Raw genomic sequence first — 26,592 nt, forward strand, 5'->3', positions numbered from 1 at the left:
TACTCGATACATTAGAGGAGCATGTGGTCTGCCTGTGGATAATACAATGATAAGCCTCCGAGATACCCTTAAATCAAGTGCATATTAGGGTGTTTTGTCACGTTTATAGCATCCTTACATGATGAATTATGCTCATAAATGCTTTAAATTCACTAACCAACACACGAAAGCTACTTTTAGCCTAAAAGATGTGAAACAGGAGTCCCGGGAGCCAATAAGATCAAAAGTTGAGCTTAAAGAACGAACCAGGCAAGATCGAAGCCCCGGAGGACCCAAGAGGATGGCCACACACGTGTGAGCATGCGTGGAAATAATCCAGTAGCCTCCCACGCACACTCATACGCGTGTGAGCTGGCGTGGAGACTGCATTACGCGGAAATGTTGCTAGGGTTGCTTTTCGGAGACTATTTAAACCCCTTTGATAGATTTTCAGAGGAGGTTCCCAAAAATTGAGAGAGACTTCTACTATTCCATTTTTCTTTTCATTTCTTTAGATTAGTTTTAGATAGATTTCCATTGTAGAAGACAACAAGCTTGGATTGAAGGATTACTTCATTCTAGGTGATCTCTATTACATTTCTATTATATTTTGTTATTTTGTTCTTGGATTAAATTAGCTTTTGTCTTGAATTTCATACCATGTGTGGCTAGTTTAGTCTAGGGATTTGGATTATGTGAAGATATGTTGCTAGTGTGATGATCTTATATCTATATTTTGGATCTAAATGCTTAGATTGTTGGATTATCTATTCTTGTCTATTGATTGTTGTTTTGATGAGATCTTGTTTGGATTTGGCCAATCTAGATGAGAGATTGAACGCTTGACTCTTTCATGTCTTTGATTAGAGTTAGGATTTGAAGCTTTGAAACAATCATAGTTCCTATGGACTTCTTAAGAATAGTAGGATAGTGTGTAGCTCAAGTGTTTGATAAAATTCCTCTTAGAGCTTTCGATGCTTGAAGGCACTCCTAAGTCAAAGAAGCCTTAGTACACAAAGGTGGAAAAGGACTAAGAACACACACTCTTGAATAGCCAACATCTATGTCTTGTTACCTTAGACACACCAAGATGCAACATATATGAACACTATCCAATCCCTACCCCCTTTTACATATTTGCAAACCCTCTTACTTTATTACTTTCTTGCACTCAAACCAAACCTTATGAACTCCTCTCACTCACAATTCACCACTCACCACACTCGAATCTCTTGCATGACTCAATCAAGTAAACTCCCGAACGCTTGACACACCTCCACGTCCCTCCTTCGAGACTGACACTCGGGGAGTCATTGACTTTCCGTTTTAACACAAATATCTTTTGACATTTCACCCTATCACATACAAGTGTTGTCATACAGCAACAACCATATATGAAGACAATGCAGCATGCATTGCCCAGTTGAAGGAAGGATACATCAAGGGAGACAGAATAAAGCACATTTCGCCAAAGTTCTTTTTCACTCATGACCTTCAGAAGAAAAATGAGATCAATATTCAACAAATTCGTTCATGTGACAACTTAGCTTATTTGTTCACCAAAGCGCTACCCACAATTACGTTCAAGAAATTAGTTCGTGGAATCGGTATGCGTCATCTCAAAGATCTTCGGTGATGTCGCAAACAGGGGGAGCATATTATTGTACTCTTTTTTCCTTAACCAAGATTTTTTCCCACTGGATTTTTCTTTGGTAAGATTTTTAACGAGGCAATATAATGTTCCTCCTTTGACATCCAAGGGGGGGTGTTATAAAACAAAAGGAAAATGGTGGATGTTCAAACAAGGATTCGAACCTTTGACTTCTTATTCAAATATTAGAATTCCATCACTATTATTGAGAGCACTGGCTGGAAATAGTATTGTCAAAGCGAGCCGGCCCGCCCCATTAGGCCCGCTCCACCGCGGGCCTAATCTCTGGCGGGCTTTTTCGGGGCGGCCCGTTAGGCCCGTGGGCTAGGGTTCATGCAACCCTAGCCCGCCCCACGCGGGTTCGCGGGCCCCGCGGGCTTTTTAAATATTTACTTTTTTAAAAAAAAAAATTCTTGTTGAATTCAAAGTTCAAAACAATAAGTAGAGTCTATAAATACTAACATTGCGAATTTGCAATCCAACTTTATAATCTAACAAAAGTTAATATTAATTCAAAGTTTAAAAAAATAAGTAAAGCTTATAAGTAATATTAATTTTTTTTGTGTTTAAAAATTTTAAAAATTATATTTTATAAAATATATAACACAGCAAGGCAGTATGCTGCCTTAGCCCGCGGGCTGCGGGCCTTAGCGGGCCAAGCCCGTTAGGCCCACACTTTCACGGGCCATTATTCTTGTGGAGCCCGTTAGGCCCACACTTTCACGGGCCATTATTCTTGTGGCCCTAACCCGCCCCATCGCGGGGCAGGTACGGGCTAGCTCGCGGATAACCCGCCCCATCGCGGGGCAGGTACGGGCTAGCTCGCGGAAAATTATATTTTATAAAATATATTACACAGCAAGGCAGTATGCTGCCTTAGCCCGCGGGCTGCGGGCCTTAGCGGGCCAAGCCCGTTAGGCCCACACTTTCACGGGCCATTATTCTTGTGGCCCTAACCCGCCCCATCGCGGGGCAGGTACGGGCTAGCTCGCGGACTTCGGCCCATTTTGACAGCCCTAGCTGGAAGTCTGGAGTATCAGAACAATCAGAAAACAACAAGATTAAGTGGAGTCTACAGGAATCAAACACGGGAAGCCCGAAGGGGACCTGTAGGTTCATAGCTCTTACTTATCCAACTAGGCTATCACAATTATATGTTTGTTACTGTATCTTTAATATTTATTTATTCATTTCCGAGCACTATAAATACTCCATTAACTCTTTGTAAAATTTATTCCAGAATCAAGTCATCAACTCATTCCTTCATTCCTTCTTTTCATACTTGCTCTCGACTTTCTTCTTCTTATTACTATAAATATTTATATTATTAGTATTAATATTATTATTTCATAATACATTCAATAAATATTGCGACTAATAAAGAATAAATTGTCACTTGTATAAATAACTAAATTCTCACCTACTTTTTCAAAAAAAAAAATTCTCACCTACTAAAAATTGATTAAATATGTAATAAATTGGCCCAAAATAAGTGGGTAAAATGTAATTCTCATATTAATGAATCTCTTGATAAAATAGTACTTAGACTCTCAAACTCTACTTCCTATTTTTACTCCCTTACTCTAAATTTTGAAGTAAACATTTTCTTTGAGATCTATAAGATAAAGATAACTTATCACATCTTATCATATTAAGAAGTAAAAGTGAGGGACTAGAGTTTGAGAGTCTATGACTCTATGTAGTAGATCTCAAATTTTAATGCAAGTAAATCGAGGTAAATTATTTACGTCTAAAGCTTAAAAGGCAAATCTACCGTACGCAAAATGAAAGAGAATATTTGGTTCCTCGTCGCTTGAAAATGTTTTTACATGATACATACTCCCTGTAAAACTGACGTAAATCTTTAACTCGATGTTTACTCTCTATTTTGGCATCTGAATTCTGAAGTCAAGGTACACCTTCGGGAATTTCTACGAAATCCTAAAACAAAGAAAAACTTCATATGTCCGTCAAGATTAACGATGACACAACCACAACATACGCAAGAAAGAAGAAAATTGCTATTTGTAGGAAGAACTTCGGATTGTCCCTCATGTTTGGAGATGTCACAGCCCTGCAACAAAATTGGGGGGAGTTCTGTCAAAACCTTTTTTAGAACAAAAAGAGCGAGTGTATAAGTATTGTGCCGAGTAGCAAAGCAAGGCACAGACCAGCCAGCTTACTACTTCACAGCTGGCTATAAATAGTTCATGCTGCTACAAGAACGTACCTCGCAATGCGCTGTGAAAGTCTATGAAAAGGCAGGCTTTGAATAAACACGATGCCTGGTCCTGTTAGAACTGCTGTTACGAGATTATCACCCTGCAATTGGTTACAAATTCCACCTTTTTAGGAAAACTAAATGGAATGCAAGTTCAAGAATACAAGCATGGATAAATAGAGCTATCTCAACCAAACATGGAGAACACATGATATCTAGTGAAAGCCAACTCACAACTTCATGTTAAACAGAAAGAATAAAGAATACAAATTGGAGAAAATGCTTCCAATAAATTAAAAAGCCACATAAGAGCCAATTGGATTATCATTAAATAAAATAAAAAATAGAAGGGAAGAAAGCATTTTTATTCCCTCAGTTATTCATGCTTGTAGCAGTTTTGGTCCTCCAAAACGAATGGAAACAGAAGATGACATTAAGATTCAGATATTTCCATGAACATTTTAGTACTTTGGATGTTTGATTATGGGTGACATAACTAAGTTCGAAGGAAATAACCCTAACATTTCCAGTTGCTTAAACACTTGCCACAATCTTGCAAAGTTAAGCATATGTTTTGCAACTTTTGATACTGAGGGGCCAAAACGACCAATTGCAAATAAAAAAAGAGCCAGCAAATGAAAAGAAGCAACAGTGACTGAACAGGGGCATACAAATATTGAAAGAAAAGAAAAAGGAATAACATACCCCAAAAACGACCCTTCTCATTGGTCCATTGTATTTTACTTGGACATTTACAGTGGCTGAGACTGCAGCAATACTTGACATATCAACACAAAGTACCTCACCAACCTCAAGATTTTTTTGTACAACTAAAAGCAAAAAATAAATTTGGTCAGAAGAAATCAATGAGAATAAAACATGTAATGTGAAATATCATGCAATGTGAAATATCATGCAAAATCTTTGCATAGAAATAAATAGTCCCAATAGACTTTGACTAAGCTATAAAGTGCATCCCAACCATTTCGAAGTTTATCCTCATTCAACTTCAGTCTATCGACTAAAAAAATACAAGGAAACATTTTGAAATCCAGCTTATCTATACAGCTCTATAACAACAAATAATGTTAGGAGATGGAAAATTTACTAATTATTAAATATCAAATTATGTCTCATGATGGCTGGAGGCGTGCGATGGGGGAGGAGATGGCTGCTCTTGAAGAGAATCAAGACCTGGGATTTGGTGGATCTTCCATCCGGTAAGACAGCCATTGGGTGCAAATGGGTTTATGTGGTGAAGATGAACCCTGACGGCTCTGTTGCAAGACTCTAAGCACGCTTGGTGGCTAAGGGGTATGCACAGACATATGGTGTAGATTATACCGAGACTTTTTCCCCGGTAGCTAAGTTGACTTAGGTACGCATATTTATATCTTTGGCTGCTACTAATCATTGGCCTTTGCACCAGTTAGATGTAAAAAATGCTTTTTTGCATGGTGATTTACTTGAGGAGGTTTATATGGAGCAACCACCAGGGTTTGTTGCTCGAGGGGAGTCTAGGAGAGTGCAAGTTAAAAAAATCTTTGTATGGTCTGAGACAGTCCCCACGTGCGTGGTTTGGGAGGTTTAGTAATGCAGTTGTGGAATTTGGAATGCAGAGGAGTGCGTGTGATCATATTGTCTTTTATAAACGTACTAACCGTGGATGTGTTTTGTTGATAGTATATGTCGATGACATCGTAATCACAGGCAGTGACGAAGACGGAATTAGTGCTCTTAAGTTCTTCCTCGGAACTGAGTTTCATACTAAGGATCTAGGAGTACTGAAATACTTCTTGGGTATTGAAGTTGCTCGCTCCAAGAAAGGCATATTTCTTTCACAAAGGAAATATGTGTTGGATCTTCTTGATAATACTGGATTACTTGGGTCGAAAGTCGAAACCCTGCGATACGCCCATGGAACAAGGTATTAAGGTTGTAGCAGGTGAGGGGGAGATGTTTGAAGATCCAGAAAGATATAGGCGATTAGTAGGAAAGCTGAACTATCTCACGATTACTCGTCCAGATATTGCATTTCCAGTAAGTGTGGTGAGCCAATTCATGAGTTCACCTACACAAACTCATTGGGAAGCAGTTGTTCGTATTATGTAGTATCTGAAGGGTGCACCTGGGAAAGGGGTTCTTTATACTGATCGTGGACACACAGATGTTGAGGCGTTTTCCGATGTAGATTGGGCTGGTTCGCCGGATGACAGGAGGTCTACAACAGGATATTGTGTATTTGTGGGAGGCAACTTGGTCTAGTGGAAGAGTAAGAAGCAGAGTGGTGTGGCTCGGTCAAGTGTAGAGTCAGAATATAGAGCTATGGCTCGTGTGACTAATGAAATAGGTTGTGTGCATAATTTTCTAAAAGAGATAGGTGTAGAGGTAAGAGTGCCTGTGCGGTTGTGGTGTGATAATCGTGCTGCTACACATATTACGAACAATCCAGTTTTTCACGAGCGGACGAAGCATATTGAAGTTGATTGTCATTTTATACAAGAGAAAGTTCAACAAGGGTTGATATCTGCTGTGCACGTTCGCAGTGGTGATCAATTGGCTAATGTGTTCACAAAAGGGCTAAGCAAGAATCGGATTTCATATATATGTAACAAGCTGGGCATGTTTGATATTTATGCTCCAGCTTGAGGGGGAGTGTTAGAGGGAAAAGGTTTAGTTGAGAGAATCACTCTCAACCCTTAGTTTGAAGTTTGAATTTTGTGGTTCTGTACAGTCTTTAGCTTGTATATATAGGTTCTCTTCCAAGTGTACTTAACATATACAATAAATGCAAACACGTACATTACCTACTAGCAGTGGTGTGTCTAACACTATCGACTAAAAAAATACAAGGAAACATTTTGAAATCCAGCTTATCTATACAGCTCTGTAACAACAAATAATGTTAGGAGAGCATGGAACTGTGAAACTTTGGGAGTTTGGGCTATAAAAATTTCAATCACCATGACACCATGTAGAAAGAATGCAATCTTTTGTCATTAAGGAAACTATATTCTAGTCTCTAAAGATATTTCACATGTCTATAATAAATTCCCAATAGTTGGCTCTTGTCTCTTATTCTTATTATTATTCATTCTCTTTCATCACATATGGAACATGATAACATGTTCATGAATGTGCAGATGCGAAGAGCTTCTACAAAAAGGAGAAGTCTGAAGTCTAGAAGACTATATCAAAAATTCACCATTTACCCCAGTATCATCAAAATTAGTCATGTAAACAATCCCTGAGAATTCTAGAAATTATCAGTCATCAGCAAGCTAAGATTCACAAGCGTACCAGAACCACCACCAACTATAAAAGCAAGCCCTTGACCTGATATCTTCTGCCTTAGGAATCCCTACAGCAAATGTCATAAGTGCATAAATAAAAATGTCATCCAGGTTATACTTAGACTCCAGAAGAGGGAAAGGTCAAGAAATTCCCATGATCTCACCTCTGCAGTAGCAACCATGTAGCGTGCCCTTTGATCAACTGTATTATTGACTTTCACATCGTTAATTGAGCAAAGGAATGCATCTGGCTACAGAACAATATCAGAATGGTCATATTTTATTCCAGCACATTGGTTTTCCCAGCAAGTAAAACAAACATGTTTTATTTATTTGGGTAGGTGGAATTGGGATAAAGAATGAAGAGGGATATCCTCAGCAACACATGGGAACAAACAACATACAGACTCTCAATCATCTGTACCTGGCACAATATCTCGCCACCAAACATTGCTAGATCAATCTGCAGATCAACAAACCAGAAGAACAAAAAAGTAATAATTAGTAGTATCAAAAGCGAAATAGAAGCATAAAAAAGATAGTAGTTAGAATTATCAAAAGTGAAATAGAAGCATCAGCAACAGTAGGATGAGCTTGGGGTATTGATACTTACTGGGAGGATTCTTGCTAGAGAAGGTGCGGCAATGCCCACAAATCCATCAGTTGTGCCTGTATTATGGAGAACTATGCTAGTCACACTCTTTCCAAAGAGCCATTGCGTCAAGCCAACTTCATTTTCTGGGATGTATATATTTTCCATTTGGATTGAACCAGACATATAGCACATGGAACCTGCAAACAAAAAGATAACTACTCAGGAAAAATTCAGAAAAAACTGAAGCATGCAGACAGAATTGTTTTTCCTTCTAAACAGGATCATAAACACAGTTGATATTTAAGCACGGCAAACAATGTCTTACTGAACTGAAATCTAATTACACACTCATTCAGAAGGCCATCTCACGTAATCACATTTCTGTCTTCCCAAATTAGACTTCAAATCAAATGATGGCTAACTATTTGCAATGTATGGATCTTTTTTCTTCTTATTTCTATGTGATTATGCAGTACCCCACACTGCTCCACAACCCTGCTTTAAAAAATATATTTTGCATCTCAACTGACAAATATCCCACATAGGGTAGGTTAGGTATAAGCAGTGCATAACCAGCAGCACATTGCCATCCCTACTCAAGCATGAGTCTGATACATTAGCAAGAATATCGAAAGCACACAGCAATAAATTCCAAAGGAACTATTAAAATGTCATTTAGAAAAACACACACAGCCACTAAAATGTAATACTTTCTTCTGAGAAATATTAATGTCAAACATACACGCTTATTTTAAGAAAGTGTTAATTAATGAAATGATTTTGTGTTTGCACACAGAATCATTTCTTTCCTCCTTTTTATTTTTCTTTTTTGGTTAGTTGCATACAGAATTTATCATTTATGTTCCAGCATAGACATTATGGAAGCAATCATTTAGTCCATGTCTGATCCGATATCAATGAAGTCAAGTTAGACAGTTCACTACTCAAGGGGAGAGGTAATAGGGGGAGGGGTTTGGTTTAATTTGCTAGTGATGGGCATCTTGTTTGAAAGAATAATGTGTATGGTTGATTTCCAGAATGGTTTTAGTAAGATAAATTACCTGTGGAGCAATTCTCAAGATTAAATAACCATAAGCTTGACCATAGAAAAATATCTACCATGTATGATATTGTATCTTGGAGACAATTATTACTGCTAATACCTTTATCTTAAGTCTTAGCATGTGCATACATATTATGGAGTACAAAATAGTGTGTGTGTGTGTGTGTGTGAGAGAGAGAGAGAGAGAGAGCAGAAAGGAAAAAAGATTTGGAAACCACATTTCTAGTGATTACAATTACATTATTGAACTCCATTATTTGTAAGAATAATATTTTGTGGTTTAATCTCATAATACTGCATTAGATTAGCACTTAAATGAAAATTTAGTTTGAATGTCACAGTTTCAGAATGTGACATAATTTGAATTGCACATGTTAATTTATTTTTAATACCACTTAATATAACAGTTCTAAATTTCCAACATTCCAAAAAATTCCTCTATACATGTAAGCTACTCCACAATGAATGTTATCACCAACTAACCAGGCTTTGCAATAATCTTTTCTTGTGGCTTCAACATAATCTGAAATTTTGAATTGAAAAAGGAGAAACAATCAATCACAATGACCAGATAGATAGGAATTTCCCACTACAAGGGAAAAGAACAAGACTCAATAAATACCTGAACTATCTGAGCTTCACCTCCGAGAATCTGAAAAGGTGTAACAGCATCCTGTGGACTCTACAATAGTACAAACTGTAAATTCTCAAGCATCTCATCTTATACAGAAAACAAAAATGTCAAGTATGAAATTATAGAGTTAATGTACCAAAGTCTGCTGCTTTATTTTTTTTTAGTCATGTTCCATAGAGAATAAACAAAAGACAATGGCCAAAATATTAATGTAAGACAGATCTAGCTTTGAACTTTAGGAACGTTTTCTGTAGGAACTTTGGGCAAATGTATGATGGAATCTTGGGTTACGAGCAGAAAATGGATGTGTTATGGTCTTTAACAAATGCAAGCAAGTTGTTAAAATATCTGAAATTGGGTTAGTATTAATGAGTAGTTAGACTGAGAGAGATTGCACTATTCAAAATTTCATTATGAAGTATCCAAACATTCCATAACACAATATTATCAAGCCTATAATGCTTGACTTTGAATACTAAACTGATCAAACCTTTAGATGCATAGTATTCTAGAAATAAAATGAACTTATGATAAGTGAAGTATGCACTTGTCAATGGACATCAGGGACTACGAAGTTGCACCAGAAGCAGATCGTGAACTCGTTTAAGTCACTTTTTACTAACTTCCTTATACAATTTTAAGTTAGCTTCATTTAAAAGTTACTCATGTAAGATCATTTCAAGTATATCAAGTAACAAACTATGACAAGATCAAATAACATCTGGAACCAAATCCAGTTATAAAAACTGCACAAGGGAATACTTTTGCAACAAATCAACAATCAGAAAGCCAGCTTCCTTAAACCTTTTGCCATAATGCAAAGCTATTTATAATCTAAACAGGTACTAACAATCGTTCGGTCAACTAAAATTCCTCTGATTTAGCATTTGACAACTCAAATTTACTTAAAGTTCTCCAAATTAACAAAAATCAATACAATGAAAGCAACTAAGCGCTGGTTTAGCATTTTCACAGCTGCCAAGTAGTATTCCAAGATTACAAAAGCATGATCACCAAGCACCAAAAGAAAAAGAAGAATATGATAAAATTCAAAATCCACATCCTAAGAGCAAACCTAATTAGATATAGTCACAGAGATACGCGTCCGACATACATAAAATAAATGAAGGGAGAGGGAGGATACCTGATAGACGAAGGGTTGAAACGGCGTCGAAAAGAACGGAGCAGCCATGAAAGAGGAAGACGTGGGTAGATAGTTGATTCAGATGAGAGATCGAAGAGTAGGGATTTCTCAAGACGCCATTGCAGGGATAGGGAGAGAAATTTTCAGATCGCCATAAGATCGACTTCCGAGCGGTGCTAAATTTTGTTTTGCTCCGTATTTATGAGGGTTTTGGTTTTTTTTTTTTCCCCCTTTCTTTTCTGTGTTAAAAATCTGTGCTTGTTTTCTTCTTCAGTACATTGCGCCATTGCGGTGCGGTTTGCTGGTCGGAATACACGTCATACAGTGATGACATGGCTGCTTATTACTGGTGGAATTTCTCCGTGGGACGTGGCTATTGTTAAAACTTAAAAAAGGGCAATTTATTAAGTGGATCATGGTTCACATAAATCATGAATATATAGTACATCAATATCTATATATCTATATATATATATATATATATATATATATTAAAACAGAAGTATTAGCTTTCCCGCTCATTTTAGTCTAAAAATTTTGAAATCGATCAACATAATATTATATAATAATTTCTTATCAGAAATTATAGCCTTCCTTATCATTCCTTATTAAGAAAATATAAAAATCAACCAAATAAAAAGTGAAAATTTGGTTTAATGAGTAATATATATATATAGCAATTTATGCAATTATTGAATTAATTACCATATATAATATCTGTATATTAATTTGTCTAATTATTGATTTAATTAACAAAATAATTATTTAGTATATATATAGATATTAGTATATGATCTATTTAGTATATTCCCAGTCGGTCGACGTCGACCGGGACCAGTCGGCGACCGCCAACTGGGGAATCCAGTCGGCGGGGCGCCGACCGAGGAATCCAGTCGGCGACCGCCGACTGGTGAGACCAGATCTGGATTTTCCAGATCTGGTCCAAAAAAAAAAAAAAAAAAGTATTTTTTGTTTTTTGTTTTGATAGCTTGGAAGACTACTGGTGAGAGCATTGTTCTTGGCAAGTCCAAAGTGTCAAACTGGAGGAAATATACACGCAGGTGATCGGATCATAAAAGTCACTCAGCTGACCGATAACAATCAACCCATTTGGTCTGGATATGCTTGGTCAAGTCAACCACTCGGTGATTCGTATGTGCTACCTTCCTCATCCCCAGTCGTGGAGAACTTGATTAGTCCGTCAACTATTACTTGACCAAGGTATCACCAAGGGAAGACCCATCTCCAAACCATGGAAAAGATGTGAACAAAATCTGCTAAATGATCCATTACTCGACGATCGGAAACAACCAAGACAAACCCGTCTTTAATGATTATATTTTCGGTTGTACTCTTTTTCCCTTAGCTAGGTTTTTTCCCATAGGGTTTTTCTTAGTCTAAGATTTTTAACGAGGCAACCCACATAAATCACGCCCCTCGTGCTCAACTCAAACTTAAGGGGTTCATCACGGACTATCAAGGCATTCAAACCAGGGAGACTTTGCTCGCAACAAGTTAGCCGCCTAAGAGCATATTCTACTTCTCGAACCTGACGACTCTCGCAGATTCAAGAAGTGGGGGACTTGTAATGGGTAAATATGCACATGTACTAGTCGGTCCGTAAATCACCTGTCCGTCAACGGTCACCCAACCTGTCCGTCAACGGCCACCCAATCGGTCCGTCGCCGGTCACCCAACCGGTCCGTCGGCCGCATGATCGGAGCAACACACCTTGTGGATTGGAGGCTCACAAGCGCAACAGTTGCTTGATGTGACAACCGACAACTTTTCAGGAACAAGGGATCCGTGTTTTCATCACCTCGAGTAATTCAACCACTTCGAGTGAACCAATGCGCATTTTGCGGAGTGACTGTTCAGCCAATGCAAATATGTCATCCACTTGCATATCAGACACCATGTGCATAGTGAGTCCACTTTGTATAAATATAGGGGTCATTCCCCTCACTAAAGGCATAACTCATGAGTACTACACTAATACACCTGTGATTTGCTCATTTGTCTTTCTTGCTCTCTCCTTGTTACTGTTCGTCACCCGTAGAGCGACATAGCTTCTAACCGCTCAGTCGTTAACCGGTAGACCGACCGATTGACCGGCCGAGCGACATTCCTCACCACACGTAATACACGTATTCGTAGCGTAATCGTAGACCTCGTTTACATTTATGCTATCAATGGTACTATAAGAACAATAACCCATTAAAAATATTACTATATTATTAAATTCCTCTCATGATAATATTAAAAGAAAGAATTCTAACAATCAAATTACTATATGATGTATATTATTGTATTCAAAAAAATATTACTATATTATGTTAATGTATGTAATTAAATTCTTCTCATGATGATATTCAAAAAAAATTCCAACAACCAAATTACTATACGATGCATATTATAGTATTAAAAAATATTACTATATTATGTTAATGTACGTAATTAAATTCATCTCATGATAATATTAAAAAAAAAAATTGCAACAATCAAATTAGTATATGATGTATATTGTAGCATTAAAAAAATATTACTATATTATGTTAATGTACGTAATGAAATTCCTCTGATGATAATATTTACAAAAAAAAAATTTCAACAATGAAATTACTATATGATGTACTAGTAGTTGCTCCCGTGTGATGCACAGACATTAAAATTCACCTTTTGTTACTTATCAAATACAAAATAGAAGGAAAAAATAAAAGAATTCTTTAGTACAAATTGCAATGTGAAATTAAGTAGCAGCATTAAAAACTAACAAATGAAAATAGAATTTACAAATTATTGAAAGACTCACCATCACTATTACATATTAGCACTTTTAATCATGTTGGACTCTCCATTGTTGATTTCATACGCTTTCCAGGCGACGATGATATCATAATATGTAAACTGCAATTTCCACCATCGACCTATACTGCCGTCGTAAATCCAATCAGGAAGATATTTGATAGATCCAATAGATAAGTATCATATTCACTCCTATACTTTGTTATATTTTGGTTTCACAATTATCGAATTTTAAATTTGGCTAGGGTTTTTTAATTGATCATGTTCTTAATACCAAATTTGTATTGAATATCAACATATATCAAATTCAATGCTAGATCTATGTGTATATATATGTGTGGGTGAATCTGTACATCTAAACGCTAGATCATACTTTTTTTACCGAATATTAAATAGTTTATGTAAATATAAAATTTAGATAATAAATTTAAACTGTATTTTTGGCAGGATAAATGCATAGCATAATATATTAATCAGGTAATCAGCGTGTAGATCGACAGTAGCTAAGAACAGATGAGGTAACAAATTAAATACTCCGTAGTTTAAAGTTGAATAATACATACCTGTCATTGTTGAACGTTGTTTCCTCTTGCCTTCTATCATCGTTGATGTAATTATTATCCTCATCTTGGTTGTCTGCTATGTGTTTTTGAAGAATGTGTTTTGTATTTTTTATTATTTAGTGGCAAAAAAATAAATTCATACTGATTGGGTATATATATACTTTATCTGGAAGCTATAATTGATTTCAAAAAAAAATCTGGAAGCTATAATTATTCAAAACCTGTAGTGACTATTGGTTTTTTTTCCTTGAAAACATAAAGAAATTAGGCACATTAACTTGTCATTAAATGTTATATAACCATTCCATAAATAAATAAATAAAATATACATATATATATATGTATCATATGTATCTGTTGAATGTATATAGTGCATGCCCTGTTTTACATTGCATTCAATATAACTGATTCGTGAGCCTGCCTTTCTAGAGTCGTAGTCAATGCAAACCTTTCCTTGTAGTACCCGAAAAATTTGTTAGGACAACAGAACATCTAATATAGTAAAGGCAAAATAAGGAAAATAGGAAATAATTTAATGAAATGGATACAAGAAGCTAATGTCCTAAATAAAGGTCCACAAAACATCAAGTAGTTAAATAGTATGTCTAAAAAGCCAAACTCATCACACTACAGCAATTATTGGGACTGTAAACTTCATCCCACAGCCATGCTTCCTGATAGTGTAATAAAAAGTGTAGTTAGTATATTAAAAATTTAAAATGAGAAATAAATATGTAAATAGCATGAAGCAATGATGATATCATTACCACGTCTGATTCATCACCTGCAAAAATAACCATACAGATCCTTAATCTGTCAGATCCAGCTGCTTCCTCAATTAAAAAGTCCATTAATCTGGAATTTTTTCCAGCAACGACTTTTTGTGGTGGGGAATATAACTTAACAACTCTACCTATGATGTCTCAATTCATAAAAAAAAGAGAGAGTTACAATAAAGATTAAAAACAGAAAATAGAAAATAGTAATTAAATTACAGTTTATTTGCTTAAAAAAAATCAGAAAACAATATATGTACCAAATAAATCTTCATCATTACCTGTTGCGGCATCTCTAAAGATTCAGATGATTTGAGCCAAAACATGAAATTAGGGAAGTTGTTTCTTTTACTTTCTTTCACCAGGGTTGAGTAACAATGGTTAGATGATTTGTATGTATAGTAGTTTGTTAGTAATAAGTATTAACTGAAGAAGAAATCTGAAAAATTATCAGTACAAAATTTATATAAATTTTACCTTTGCTTTCGGTTGTTGATCCTCCATGCATTTCAGGGATTTCGAATGCTCTTAACAACTGAACTTCCATTGTTCTCCTTGTTTGAAGAGGGCAAATCTGAGAGGCAAGTCGGTATTGATATGGCATTTCAAAATCAATTCGCAGAAAGGTTTTATTGATGTGGACAATTGGCTCATTGGCTTTCAGATTTGAAATGTATTTATAGGGATTTTACATTCTTTACTTACATTACTTGTTACTTGCATACAGTAATAATTGTAGGTTTTTAATAATGTATTGGAGATTGGAGATTGAAGAGACTAGTAGGCGAGACTGTAGGTATTCTACTAAGAATATTAATTAGTATTTATATTTGATTATTATATTTGAAATCTGATCAAAGAGGATGTAATTAATATTTGTTATTAATGTTTGTTTGGGAATGAACAGGCAAAGCAGTATAATTAAATGGTGTGGCGGTGCAGATTCTCAAAGCATAAAATAATGATCAGACATTAGCATTAAATGGTTAAATATTTAATACGTAACAAAAGGTTTTAACATATCCTTTTTAGCCAGCAAAACGATGCCGTTTTGTTTAGGCGGGAAACAATCATTGGCAAAAAGTTTTTGCTATTGTATAGAGTAAGATAAGATATTATAGTATTCCAAAAAAATATTACTATATTTGGTATATGTATATGTGTGTGTATATATATATATATATATATATATAGTTTACCGAATAAATTATTATTGATTGATGTATACATGTAATGACTTTATTTGGTAAGCTTTATATAATCTATACTATATATAAAAGTAAAATTCTTCTATTTCATTTTTCTGCACAAACTTTTGAGTCAATTAATTAAATATTTTATTGGTCAAATAATTAATAAAACTTATTTGGTAAGAAAATGTAAAATGGAAATTAACTAATATCTATTAATTGGTAATACTGTTTTTATATTCATGTATCAACACTATTAATAAAACTTATAAAATCCCTCCTTCAACTTTCCAGCACAACTAATATTATTAATTAATTGATAAAAAAATTAATAAAGTTTAATTGGTAACAAAATTTTATTTACCAAATTTTGAGAATAATTAAACCATTATAATTGTGAGAATAATGGAAAATTTTTTTGTGTAATTTTATAATAAAAAATAATTTATTATTATTTACACCAATAATAATAATTCAAATACTTATTTGTACTTATATATCTATATTACTATTAATGAAAATAAAATCATCCTTTGTGAAAATATAAAAAGATCCTAATAGAAAAGGAGCCGAAAACTAGGCAAATTGGAAAAGTTAAAGGATATTACTAATTGATTGAAAATTATTTAAAAACTTTTTAAAAAAATTAATTACACTTTCCTTTTAAAATTTTTAAATTATTTAAACTTTAAAAAAATTAATTAAACATGGGTTGTTAGATTTTTTATAATAATTAAAATTAATTTATTCGGATATAAAGGAGGAAGAAAAAATTAAATGCGATATGGTGAAAATGAATATACATAAGGTATAAAAGTATAATTGCACATATATTAGTGTACTTGCCTAATAATTATTATGGTAATTAAGCTAAACATCGGTCGTTAAATTTATTTTTATAATAATTATAAATAGATTATTTCTCTTTTTTCTCATATTTATTTTAGTAATAATATAATTACATAAGTCATATTACATATTGATCTTTTCAAAATGTATTATAAAAAAATTTATCCGTACATTGCACGGGTAATTGGACAATTATTTATTCTAATTCAAGCAAGGAAAACATCATAAAACATAATCGATTTAACTAATTTCATCAATTGCGCTATATAATATTCGATGATATAATTTATATATTTGTATATCGATCCAAATATTCTTAAAATATTATAACAAATCCATTCCGTGCAACGCACGAGCGAAAATACTAGTTTTTAATATATTAAAGAGTCATTTCCATGTTTGGTCCTACTATGATGGATCTCAGCGCTGCACTATGCTTACTTCCCTTCCCAGGGGGTCGGCCATCACGGCTGCACTATGCTTACTTCCCTTCCCAGGGGGTCGGCCATCACGGCTGCACTATGCTTACTTCCCTTCCCAGGGGGTCGCCCATCCCGTGATGGCCGGAAGTCAAGCACGCTTAACCACAAAGTTCTTTGGCTAACTGGTTGCCATATCCTTCCTAAAACCAATTGGTGATAGGTAGGTGGACTAATACCATTTAACCACATCCCTCCATGGTAAGCCACAGCGCCACGTCTCGAATCGAGCAGGGGCTGAACTCGACCAACCTTGCCGACGCCCAACAATCCCCCTCCCAGCACCTGCCTGACTCGGTCCTTAGCCTACGCGCCCAACAATCCCTCTTGAGACTTGGACTTGGCACGACCTACGCCCATATCCCACCTGGGATTGGACTCGGCGAGGCGAAAGGGCGAGGCGAAACACGACCTACGGCCATATCCCACCTGGGATTGGACTCGGCGAGGCGAAAGGACTCGGCTTTCGCCTCGCCATCGATTCGAACCCGTGACCTCAACCTTTGATCACCAAGCCCAGCTATGCAGCATGCCTGACTCGGTCCTTAGCCTACGCGCCCAACAATCCCCTCTTGAGACTTGGACTTGGCACGTGGACTCGGCTTTCGCCTCGCCATCGATTCGAACCCGTGACCTCGGCTCTAATTTCGCCTCGCCATCGATTCGAACCCGTGACCTCGGCTCTAATACCAATTGATGGTCGATTCGAACCCGTGACCTCGGCTCTAATACCAATTGATGGCCTACGCGCCCAACAATCCCCTCTTGAGACTTGGACTTGGCACGTGGACTCGGCTTTCGCCTCGCCATCGATTCGAACCCGTGACCTCGGCTCTAATTTCGCCTCGCCATCGATTCGAACCCGTGACCTCGGCTCTAATACCAATTGATGGTCGATTCGAACCCGTGACCTCGGCTCTAATACCAATTGATGGATCTCAGCGCTGCACTATGCTTACTTCCCAGGGGGTCACCCATCCCGTGACTGCCGGAAGTCAAGCACGCTTAACCACAGAGTTCTTTGGCTAACTGGTTGCCATATCCTTCCTAAAACCAATTGGTGATAGGTAGGTGGACTAATACCATTTAACCACATCCCTCCATGGTAAGCCATAGCGCCACGTCTCGAATCGAGCAGGGGCTGAACTCGGCCAACCTTGCCGACACCCAACATACTATTATTAGGGCATTGCCAATTTTAGTCCACTTCATTAATTTTTGCCACATTGCGGCCAGTCTTATTTAGTCCTTGCCACTTTTAGTCCACCGTTAAAATTTTTGTCAAATAATCGTCCAAAACAGGGGTATTTTGGTCTTTTTCATGCTTTGATCTTCTCCTTTACCATCTGCAGTGATTTTCCTTACACATTTTCATCTAATGAAGAGGTCCGGCGAAAGCCGTAGCTTTGTAATGTGGCTCACATGGCTTTCGCCGGACCTCTTCATTGGATGAAAATGTATAAGGAAAACCACTGCAAAGGGTCAAGGAGATGACCAAAGAATGAAAATACCAAAAATACCCTTGTTTTGGACGGTCATTTGACGAAAATTTTAACGGTGGACTAAAAGTGGCAAGGACTAAATAAGACTGGCCGCAATGTGGCAAAAATTAATGAAGTGGACTAAAATTGGCAATGCCCCAATAACAATAGGACCAAAAATGGAAATGACTCTATATTAAAAATATATTATTTGTGTACTGAATGTACATTATTTGATAATATATAAAATAATGTATTTTCAGTATTCAAATAATATATTTTTTGTACATAAATAATATACTTGTAGTATATTAAAAAATGAATAAGGTTCAAATTAGCCATTGAACGTAACCTCAAAGTGTAATTAGGCCAACGAACGAAAAAAAAAAGTGCAATTAGGCCACTCAACACTTCAAATGCATGCAATTTTACCTGATAACAGGTTAACTTCCATTTCATCAGGTTGCTGCTTACATGAATGCTAAGTTGACATTTTAAAATATTTTTTAATACTAAACTTTAAAAATAAAAATAAAATAAATAAAAAAAATGTAAAAATTTAATAAAAAAACAAACAAACAAACAAGCATTGTATTTTTAATTGTTTTTAATTAATTTTTTTTTAAAAAAACAAGGAAGCAGGCATTTAATTTTTTATTTTTTATTTTGAATGTTATTATTATTAAAAATTATTTTAAAATGTCAATTCACCATCCACATAAGCACGCAACCTAATAAAATGAAAGGTAACCTGCTATCTGGTGAAATTACATGTATTTGGAGTGTTTAGTGGCCTAATTGCACTTTATTTTTGTTCAATGGCCTAATTGCACTTTTAGGTTACGTTCAATGGCCAATTTGAACCTTATTCCATTAAAAAATGATTTTCTATGGTCCATGGCTATGGCTCTGTTTGACAGAACTTATTTAGGAACTTATATCTTACTAGTATTTCACCCGTGTGATGCACAGAATGGAAAGTATAAACATCAGTGTTATAATTAAATTAATTTTCGATATGTCTATGTATTAAATGTTATATTAAGCATGATAAAACATATAATGATATTAATATTATTATATTGTGACTAATTTGATTAGGAGAAATACACTATTCGAATAATTATTTTAAAATAATAATTCTTGTTTATTATTAAGTTTCTACATAAACAATTAGATTACAAATTATTGAAAACTTCTTTGTAAACAACATTAGTTGTTTGATTAGAACAACTTCCTAACTCAGTACAAAGTAAAATCTTTAGACCAGTTGGATTACTAACTCTTGAAGCGGCAACATACAATTGACCATGAACAAACACCGGCTTCTTTAATAGCAAACCCACATGAGATAGAGTTTGCCCTTGACTCTTGTTAATGGTCATTGCATATGAAAGCATCAAAGGGAATTGTCTTCTATTAAACTTAAATGGCAATCTCGAATCTGAAGGAGTCATACTCAACCTAGGAACCAAAATCCTTGTACCAGAGTGATTGCCTAACATTATTTTAGCTTCAATAACATGTTCTGAAAGTCTGGTTACAATCAATCTAGTACCATTACACAATCCTAGAGAGTGATCAATGTTTCTTAACAACATCACTGGTGAACCAACCTTCAATGTCAAAGAATGGTTTGGAATACCTGATGCCTTAAGGCCATTTAGGAACTCAAGTGTGTGAACATCTGCCAAAACTCAACTGCCAATATCGGTCCTGCAAACCGAATCACAACTTAGGTATGTTCGACTCTCAGCTTCGTGCAGGTTACTCATGTAATCATTTACTGCATTCACAACATCTAATGTTGGTGCAAGGATTGCCCTACTCTGAAGAAAACTGTTATCACATGAACCATTCTGAAACATAGGAAATGTATTTTCAACAATAGTTGCAATTGGGTCGACATTTGTTGGCAAAAGCATATCATCTGGAATCACAACCTCTGGACAATCTTCGTTCGTTGCTCCAGCTGTACCATCACTAATAGAAGCAATCCAGTCTGCGAAATGTGCTACTTGTCGTTTTTCTACTGCATCTTCCATATTCTCCAATCGTAGATTTTTTGTCAACCTTAGGACAATACAACTTGACCATAGGTATGATGAATTAATTGTGGAAGACACAATATCTTGCCTCGATCCCTTTGGGATAACTGGTAAAATCTGTCTAAAATCACCACCCAGCACTACCGTCTTACCCCCAAAAGTAGACATCTCACTCGATGGATTAGAGAAGCGAAGCAGGTCCCGCATAGTTCTATCTAAGGCCTCGAAGCAGTGTTTGTGCATCATGGGAGCTTCATTCCAAATGATTAACTTTGTCTTTGAAATCAACTCAGCAAGATCGGTACCTGGTTTAATATTACACGTGGAGTCCTCATTAATGTTAATTGGTATAGCAAACCTTGAGTGTGCCGTCTTACCACCTGGCAAAAGAAGCGAAGCAATTCCACTTGAAGCTACATTGATAACAATTTCACCTTGAGATCGCAATGTGGCAGATAGGGTCTTCCATAAAAATGTCTTCCCTGTTCCTCCGTACCCATACACAAAAAACAATCCACCATTGCTTGATGACGCATCTCCCATTATTGTATCATAAACCCCACGTTGCTCTTCAGTTAGTTGCCTAACCAACCTATCACTTTCAGTTGCCAACAGTGCACGATCATATGATAGCTCTTCAAACAACAAACGATTTCCACTTAGTCTTGCAGGAGAAGCTACTGGTGTGGGCATTGGTGGAAAGTCTTTTAATGATTTGCTGTAGACTTCCAACATTCTATCTAACTCTATTAGAGTTAAATTCTCTTTCTCATCATTTGTTAAAACCAAATCTGTAATGATATAGAAAGCAATAATAAATTTACACTATTGCTTAGAAAAAAAATGGTGTAAAATCGATTACAATTAGTGAACACGTACCTGGATTTGATAATAACATGTGTTAATTGTATTGCACATCTTCAGCCAAGAAAACCAAAACCTCCTTCCAAACAATTTCAGGCCTATTAAATGAATTTGATGTCAATAATGTCACAAAAAGTTTTCTCATAGAATGAGTAGTTGACCAATGACTTGCTTCTTTAATGGCATCAATATACTCCTTATCATCATCCAATAGACCACGCGCATAACATGCATCTCTAAACGAAGTATATTGTATACCATTATACTGCTTTATTTCCTCAAAACTTGCAGGCCCACGAACTATGTTTAGAAGACATCTCAAGTAGTACAACTCTCTAGTACCTGGTGGTACATAGATAATACGACCTATAGCAAAACCTTTCTTTCTTGGATTCCATTGTCGAAGGTCCTTTTTCCAAACAAATTTAGTTGGCATCTCAATATAAGTCAACAACTTAGCCTTAAGGAACCTTTCATTCGCTTGAAACCAACCATTAAACATACTTTGAGCAATTGTCTCCCTTATAAGTGCGTTGTCCACAGGGTCATCATCTTCAAAAATTACTGTTTGGCAATGTGGTAGGTGAAAACTCAACCTCTCAACAGCGGGAGTTCTGAATTGCACTTCAAAGCTAAAGAGACGCCATGTAGCCTCACATGCTGATATGTACCTACAACCGTAGTACATGTTAATCTCATCAATTACATCATTACCCTTAGCGTCAGATGTACTTTTATAGAACTCAGCAGTCACCCTGTCATTCCCTTTATTCACATATTTGAATAAGTATTTTATTGATCTTGACTGATTACACCATTCCACGTTCATATGAGCCCTATATCTTAGGAGCAAGTACCTATTGTGTGGTACAACGAATCTATTGTCTAATTGAATACCATTTTTCATAACAAAACGACCATCATCTCTACGCCTATATATTGTGTACCCATCTTCATCAAAAGTCGAGTAGTCAACAAACTTTTTTGGGAAATGCTTCAAACACCTTCCATTCAACATACATGGAGATTTCTTTCTTGCATGTCCACAAGAGCCATGGACCATAAATTCTTCCACACAGTTGTAGTATTCTGGATCAACTTCTTTACTTGGTATCTCTACTGCTATCATTTTGTCAATAAAAGTAGACACCGCATTCCGATCATTGTTTGCTAAAAATAGTAGAATGTGAGCATGCGGTAGGCCACGCTTTTGGAACTCAATGATGTAAATTACTACAAAGGAAAAAAATTAGTTAGAAAATTGTAATATGACATAAACTATTTTATAGTTGCACAAAGTTACCTGCTCTAACTGGACCAAACAATTCTCTAGATCTTAGTTCCTTTATTAAATCATCCAACTTCATCTTAAAAATTTGGCAAACAATGTCTGGTCTATCTTTAGCTTTCAAATCCAAATTAGCTAAGTAACGCTGAATTTCTGGCCACTTAGGATTGCAAGTAAACGTGATGAATAGATTTGGATAACTTATCCAACGACATATAGCCATAGCATCCTGGTAGTTTTGCACCAAAATAACCGAATCTTTTTCTCTAGCGTAATACGGTGGTTGTCGATTTGCTATCGCTTTAGCAAAGTCAACCCGTGGCTGCCTTTGGTTTTGGTTCTGGGCTTGCTGAGCCAGCATAAACTCAGTTATTCGTTCTATTGCTTGGGCCATACGATCCATTGCAGAAATGTTGTCGTTGTTACCAGCAGGCACACGTCGTCGAGGTGGCATTTTCGCTGGACGACAGTTTCAGATTAGCGCCCGCGATATATAAGTTCTTAAGGAGTTAGTTAGTTAGGCAGTTAGTATAGCAACTACTCAAGTCCTATATGACATTCCCTAACATACACTTCATCATACCCACTACGCAGGGGTTTCAATCATAGCATAATGATAATTAATGCATTACGCTAGCAAGCTTACTCATCATAATCCTAAGCAAGGAGTAACACATGCAGGAAATCACAAGTATTGCTCACATTATTCAACAACCAGAATCGTGAGATTCTGTAAGGTGGAAGTGAAATACCCCTTTTTACGCTGCCTAGCTTCCGTTCCAGCTCTGCTCCGAAGCTTATACTCATTAAACTGGAATTACGACTTAGGTCGATGTTAACGAACCTAAGCTGACTCGAAACTTGATTAACTCGAAACTTCGAAAAGAGGGCTAACTCGAAACAAGGCTTTGATACCACCTTGTAACACCCCGGCTCGGCTATACCGTACATCCGGAGTGGTTACCGCCACACCTAGACTGAACCCAATCAAATCTAGAAAGAGTCCACTCTAGATGCACAGGCTAAAGAAGGAAAACTGTTTCACACACTTTCTACTTGACAAAAGCTTTACGTATATATTGCAGCGGGAAGAAAGGAAGGTAGCTAGGTTAGCTACTACTATATATACAAGGATCGACCCATTGGGTCCAAAAACATGGAAGTTTAAGTTGTTCACAACTTGTTAGCCATACTAAGGCTACAAAAGATATTTACAAAAAAAAAAAAGGAGTTGTTCTAGACAGTATACTTCGGAGAGGGCGGAGCAGGAGGAGCAGGGGGAGCAAGAGCGTAACCGGGAGCGTAGGGGTCATCATCAAGCAGGAACTGCACATAGTCATCATAGTCCAACACTGGAAACACAACTCAGATGAGCTCTCAGCGCTCATCGGGCTACAAGAGCCCACACTAGACAACATCTATTAAAAACACATTGAAGTGTAGTTAGCACGACGACTAAGTAAGAGAATCCATGGTCACCCAAAATTCAACAAAGGTTTTCAAAACACGTATAAGAGAGTTTTGTAACTTTTACTCATTTGATGAGATTTCTCCTGTAAATAAATTAACAACGAGGACTTGCACAAAAAGTGATTAGTGAACCAAAATCAACATGTCTCTTAAGACAAAATCATTTCTTTCTCAAGGTCGTTACAGAGTAACCCTTTTTTCATCTATAAAACTTCCTAAGTTTCATATTAGCAAGCGTGAGGCCTTTGGAGCATTCTCATAACTCCCTCTCTGACCACTTGGATCATCGAACTCGGGGTCAGTGGTCATCACCCGGTCTAACACTGATCCCTTGGACGTAAGGTTCGTTAAAATAATTCCTAGCTGGCCTAGCGAGGTCCGTTAAAACGACACCTACCCGGACTTCTAGAGTAACTATACTTTAAGTGTGCACACCCCCATAAGAATACCTCATCCTATGAGTTATACAGTACTCGGCGAATAGACTTCGCCCTGCAGTATGAACTAATCATACAATATATCATAACGACGAATAGACTTCGCCCTGCAGTATGAATGATCATACAATATATCATAACGACCATTGGGCAAGGGCACTTAAAGCCACCCGTGGGTCAATCAAGGTCCTCCTCAACTTTACTTTAGAAACTAAGGTTTTGAAAACATTTTCCTTCCTTCAGTTTTCTTTCTTAAATCATTTCTTTTTGGACATATTTCTCATTTGAGTCCAATACTTGAAATTGGCTACCTCATTAGCCCATGGAAGATTTTCAAAATACTCTCAGTACCCGCAGGCTTTTCAAACACCATTTTCTCATCTTTCTCACATAAAGTACACACTCACTAAAAGTGGCATTTTCCTTCAAAAATAAGGTTTTGACAACTTGTGTACCAAAATAGCATACGTTCTTCAACGTAAGTTTTTATAAACATTTTTGGATATACTTCATATTCAAGTCTCATACTTGAAATCCATCCACCTAGTTATACACTTATATATTCTACTAACACAACACAAAGCTCATAAATCCCTATTTCAACTATCAATTATTAAATCTTAAGTGACAAAACCAACTTAAGGGACTTCTTACCTCTTGGTTGAAGTACTTTTTGCAAGAAGGATTTTGATCCTCTACTCAAATCTTTCACCAAAAATTCCTAGGCAAAACATATCATCATAATAATAATTTTAGGAAATCTTAACCTATAGTTAGGTTCTAGGGAAGAAAACAAGGCTTTTAACCAAATAAAAATGGAATTTTACCGAATAGATGATGATCTTGATGAAGAAATTGGCTATGGAAGCTCTTGAATTCAAGGAAGAAGATGAAGTTTTCTCTCTCTCTTTCCTCTCCAATATTTCGGTCACAATGGGGAAAAATAAAATGATCAAGCTTATATATTTTCCCTTATAAGATTAGGATGAGGAAGCTTGGAGAAAAGGTTACATTGTTTCTTATAAGGGAAGAAAGAAGAAACTTGGAGATCAAGTTTCCATTTAGATCATCTCCAAAAATCATTTTAATATTAGCATGTGGCTAGAAGGAATGACACTTGTCACAATGCTATGGTAAATCTTGAAGAATAAGACTTCCCTTGCCAGTTAGGGGATAAATCAGATAAAGTTACGGTAGAAAATAATTTAGGGACAATAGGGTGGCTGCCTAGGTTCTAGAAGAGACAAAATAAAATTAAAACATAGATGATATCAGTCAAATAATTGGTATCAAATTGAAGAATACATGTGCTGGCAGAAAGAAATTGGCAGAACACTGGATTCGGATTAAAAATATTATTGGGAGTATTTGGTAAGGTATTTTGATACCATTTTCTTCAAATATGTAGTTAAGCAAGTCTAGAACCTACATATAAAATTTCATAATGATCGGAGTAGTATAAGTATGGTTTTCGAATTTTTTTCCAAAACTAGTCCAGAGAGAAAAATTCTGGACAGCACACCGCCAAGGGTAAAAATGGAATTTTCTGTGTTTACTCAAATATCCAAATGACCAAAACTTTTTAAGGATATCAAGTACTATAGGTTGGGGTTCTAAAATAAAAATTTCAGGTAAAACGGAGTTCGGGAAGTATGTTTACCGAATAAATCTTTCGGACTGCGCCGAGTTGAAATTTTCTGAAAAATGAATAGTTAGAAACATTTTTGGCTAAAAATCATTTTGTAACAAAAATGGTGAATAA

General features: G+C 36.1%; 4 protein-coding genes across 5 annotated transcripts; all 4 read right to left on the minus strand.

Annotated features, from left to right (window-relative positions):
• Window positions 1-3,406: 3,406 nt before the first annotated feature.
• Window positions 3,407-10,826, minus strand: LOC116002833. Its single transcript, XM_031242999.1, has 10 exons — window positions 10,581-10,826; window positions 9,425-9,484; window positions 9,286-9,325; window positions 7,758-7,936; window positions 7,569-7,607; window positions 7,309-7,395; window positions 7,152-7,212; window positions 4,557-4,681; window positions 3,861-3,952; window positions 3,407-3,704 (listed from the first exon to the last, which is right to left on the minus strand). The coding sequence occupies exons 1-10, from the start codon at window positions 10,626-10,628 to the stop codon at window positions 3,590-3,592; spliced, it is 846 nt and encodes a 281-aa protein (XP_031098859.1). The 5' UTR covers window positions 10,629-10,826; the 3' UTR covers window positions 3,407-3,589.
• Window positions 10,827-14,446: 3,620 nt separating this feature from the next.
• On the minus strand, window positions 14,447-15,504 carry LOC116000850. 2 transcript variants are annotated; one of them, XM_031240698.1, is made up of 3 exons: window positions 15,202-15,504; window positions 14,733-14,861; window positions 14,447-14,622 (listed from the first exon to the last, which is right to left on the minus strand). In XM_031240698.1, the coding sequence occupies exons 1-3, from the start codon at window positions 15,326-15,328 to the stop codon at window positions 14,603-14,605; spliced, it is 276 nt and encodes a 91-aa protein (XP_031096558.1). In that variant the 5' UTR covers window positions 15,329-15,504; the 3' UTR covers window positions 14,447-14,602. The 2 variants fall into 2 exon arrangements, with proteins under 2 accessions (XP_031096558.1, XP_031096557.1); XM_031240697.1 differs by having other exon boundaries at window positions 14,716-14,861.
• Window positions 15,505-20,420: 4,916 nt separating this feature from the next.
• On the minus strand, window positions 20,421-21,506 carry LOC116001184 (ATP-dependent DNA helicase PIF2-like). Its single transcript, XM_031241072.1, has one exon. The coding sequence runs from the start codon at window positions 21,504-21,506 to the stop codon at window positions 20,421-20,423; it is 1,086 nt and encodes a 361-aa protein (XP_031096932.1).
• A 166-nt stretch (window positions 21,507-21,672) lies between these two features.
• LOC116001185 lies at window positions 21,673-23,377 on the minus strand. The gene is made up of 2 exons (XM_031241073.1): window positions 22,939-23,377; window positions 21,673-22,868 (listed from the first exon to the last, which is right to left on the minus strand). Exons 1-2 carry the CDS (start codon window positions 23,375-23,377, stop codon window positions 21,673-21,675), a joined length of 1,635 nt encoding a protein of 544 aa, XP_031096933.1.
• Between the last annotated feature and the right edge of the window lie 3,215 nt (window positions 23,378-26,592).

Source organism: Ipomoea triloba, chromosome 13 (genome assembly GCF_003576645.1).
Source record: "Ipomoea triloba cultivar NCNSP0323 chromosome 13, ASM357664v1".
Classification (NCBI taxonomy): domain Eukaryota; kingdom Viridiplantae; phylum Streptophyta; class Magnoliopsida; order Solanales; family Convolvulaceae; genus Ipomoea; species Ipomoea triloba.

Excerpts from the sequence above, each read along its gene's own strand:
- LOC116001184 (XM_031241072.1), bottom strand. The coding sequence starts at position 21,506 with ATGTTGGAAGTCTACAGCAAATCATTAAAAGACTTTCCACCAATGCCC.
- LOC116002833 (XM_031242999.1), bottom strand. The coding sequence starts at position 10,628 with ATGGCTGCTCCGTTCTTTTCGACGCCGTTTCAACCCTTCGTCTATCAG. Across the intron at positions 7,937-9,285 it reads AAAGATTATTGCAAAGCCTG|GTTCCATGTGCTATATGTCT; the intron begins GTTAGTTGGTGA and ends TTTTGTTTGCAG. Across the intron at positions 3,953-4,556 it reads TGAGAAGGGTCGTTTTTGGG|GGTGATAATCTCGTAACAGC; the intron begins GTATGTTATTCC and ends AACCAATTGCAG.
- LOC116001185 (XM_031241073.1), bottom strand. The coding sequence starts at position 23,377 with ATGCCACCTCGACGACGTGTGCCTGCTGGTAACAACGACAACATTTCT. Across the intron at positions 22,869-22,938 it reads GTTTGGTCCAGTTAGAGCAG|TAATTTACATCATTGAGTTC; the intron begins GTAACTTTGTGC and ends TTTCCTTTGTAG.
- LOC116000850 (XM_031240697.1), bottom strand. The coding sequence starts at position 15,328 with ATGCCATATCAATACCGACTTGCCTCTCAGATTTGCCCTCTTCAAACA. Across the intron at positions 14,862-15,201 it reads ATCAACAACCGAAAGCAAAG|GTAGAGTTGTTAAGTTATAT; the intron begins GTAAAATTTATA and ends GAGACATCATAG. Across the intron at positions 14,623-14,715 it reads CAGGTGATGAATCAGACGTG|GAAGCATGGCTGTGGGATGA; the intron begins GTAATGATATCA and ends TTACACTATCAG.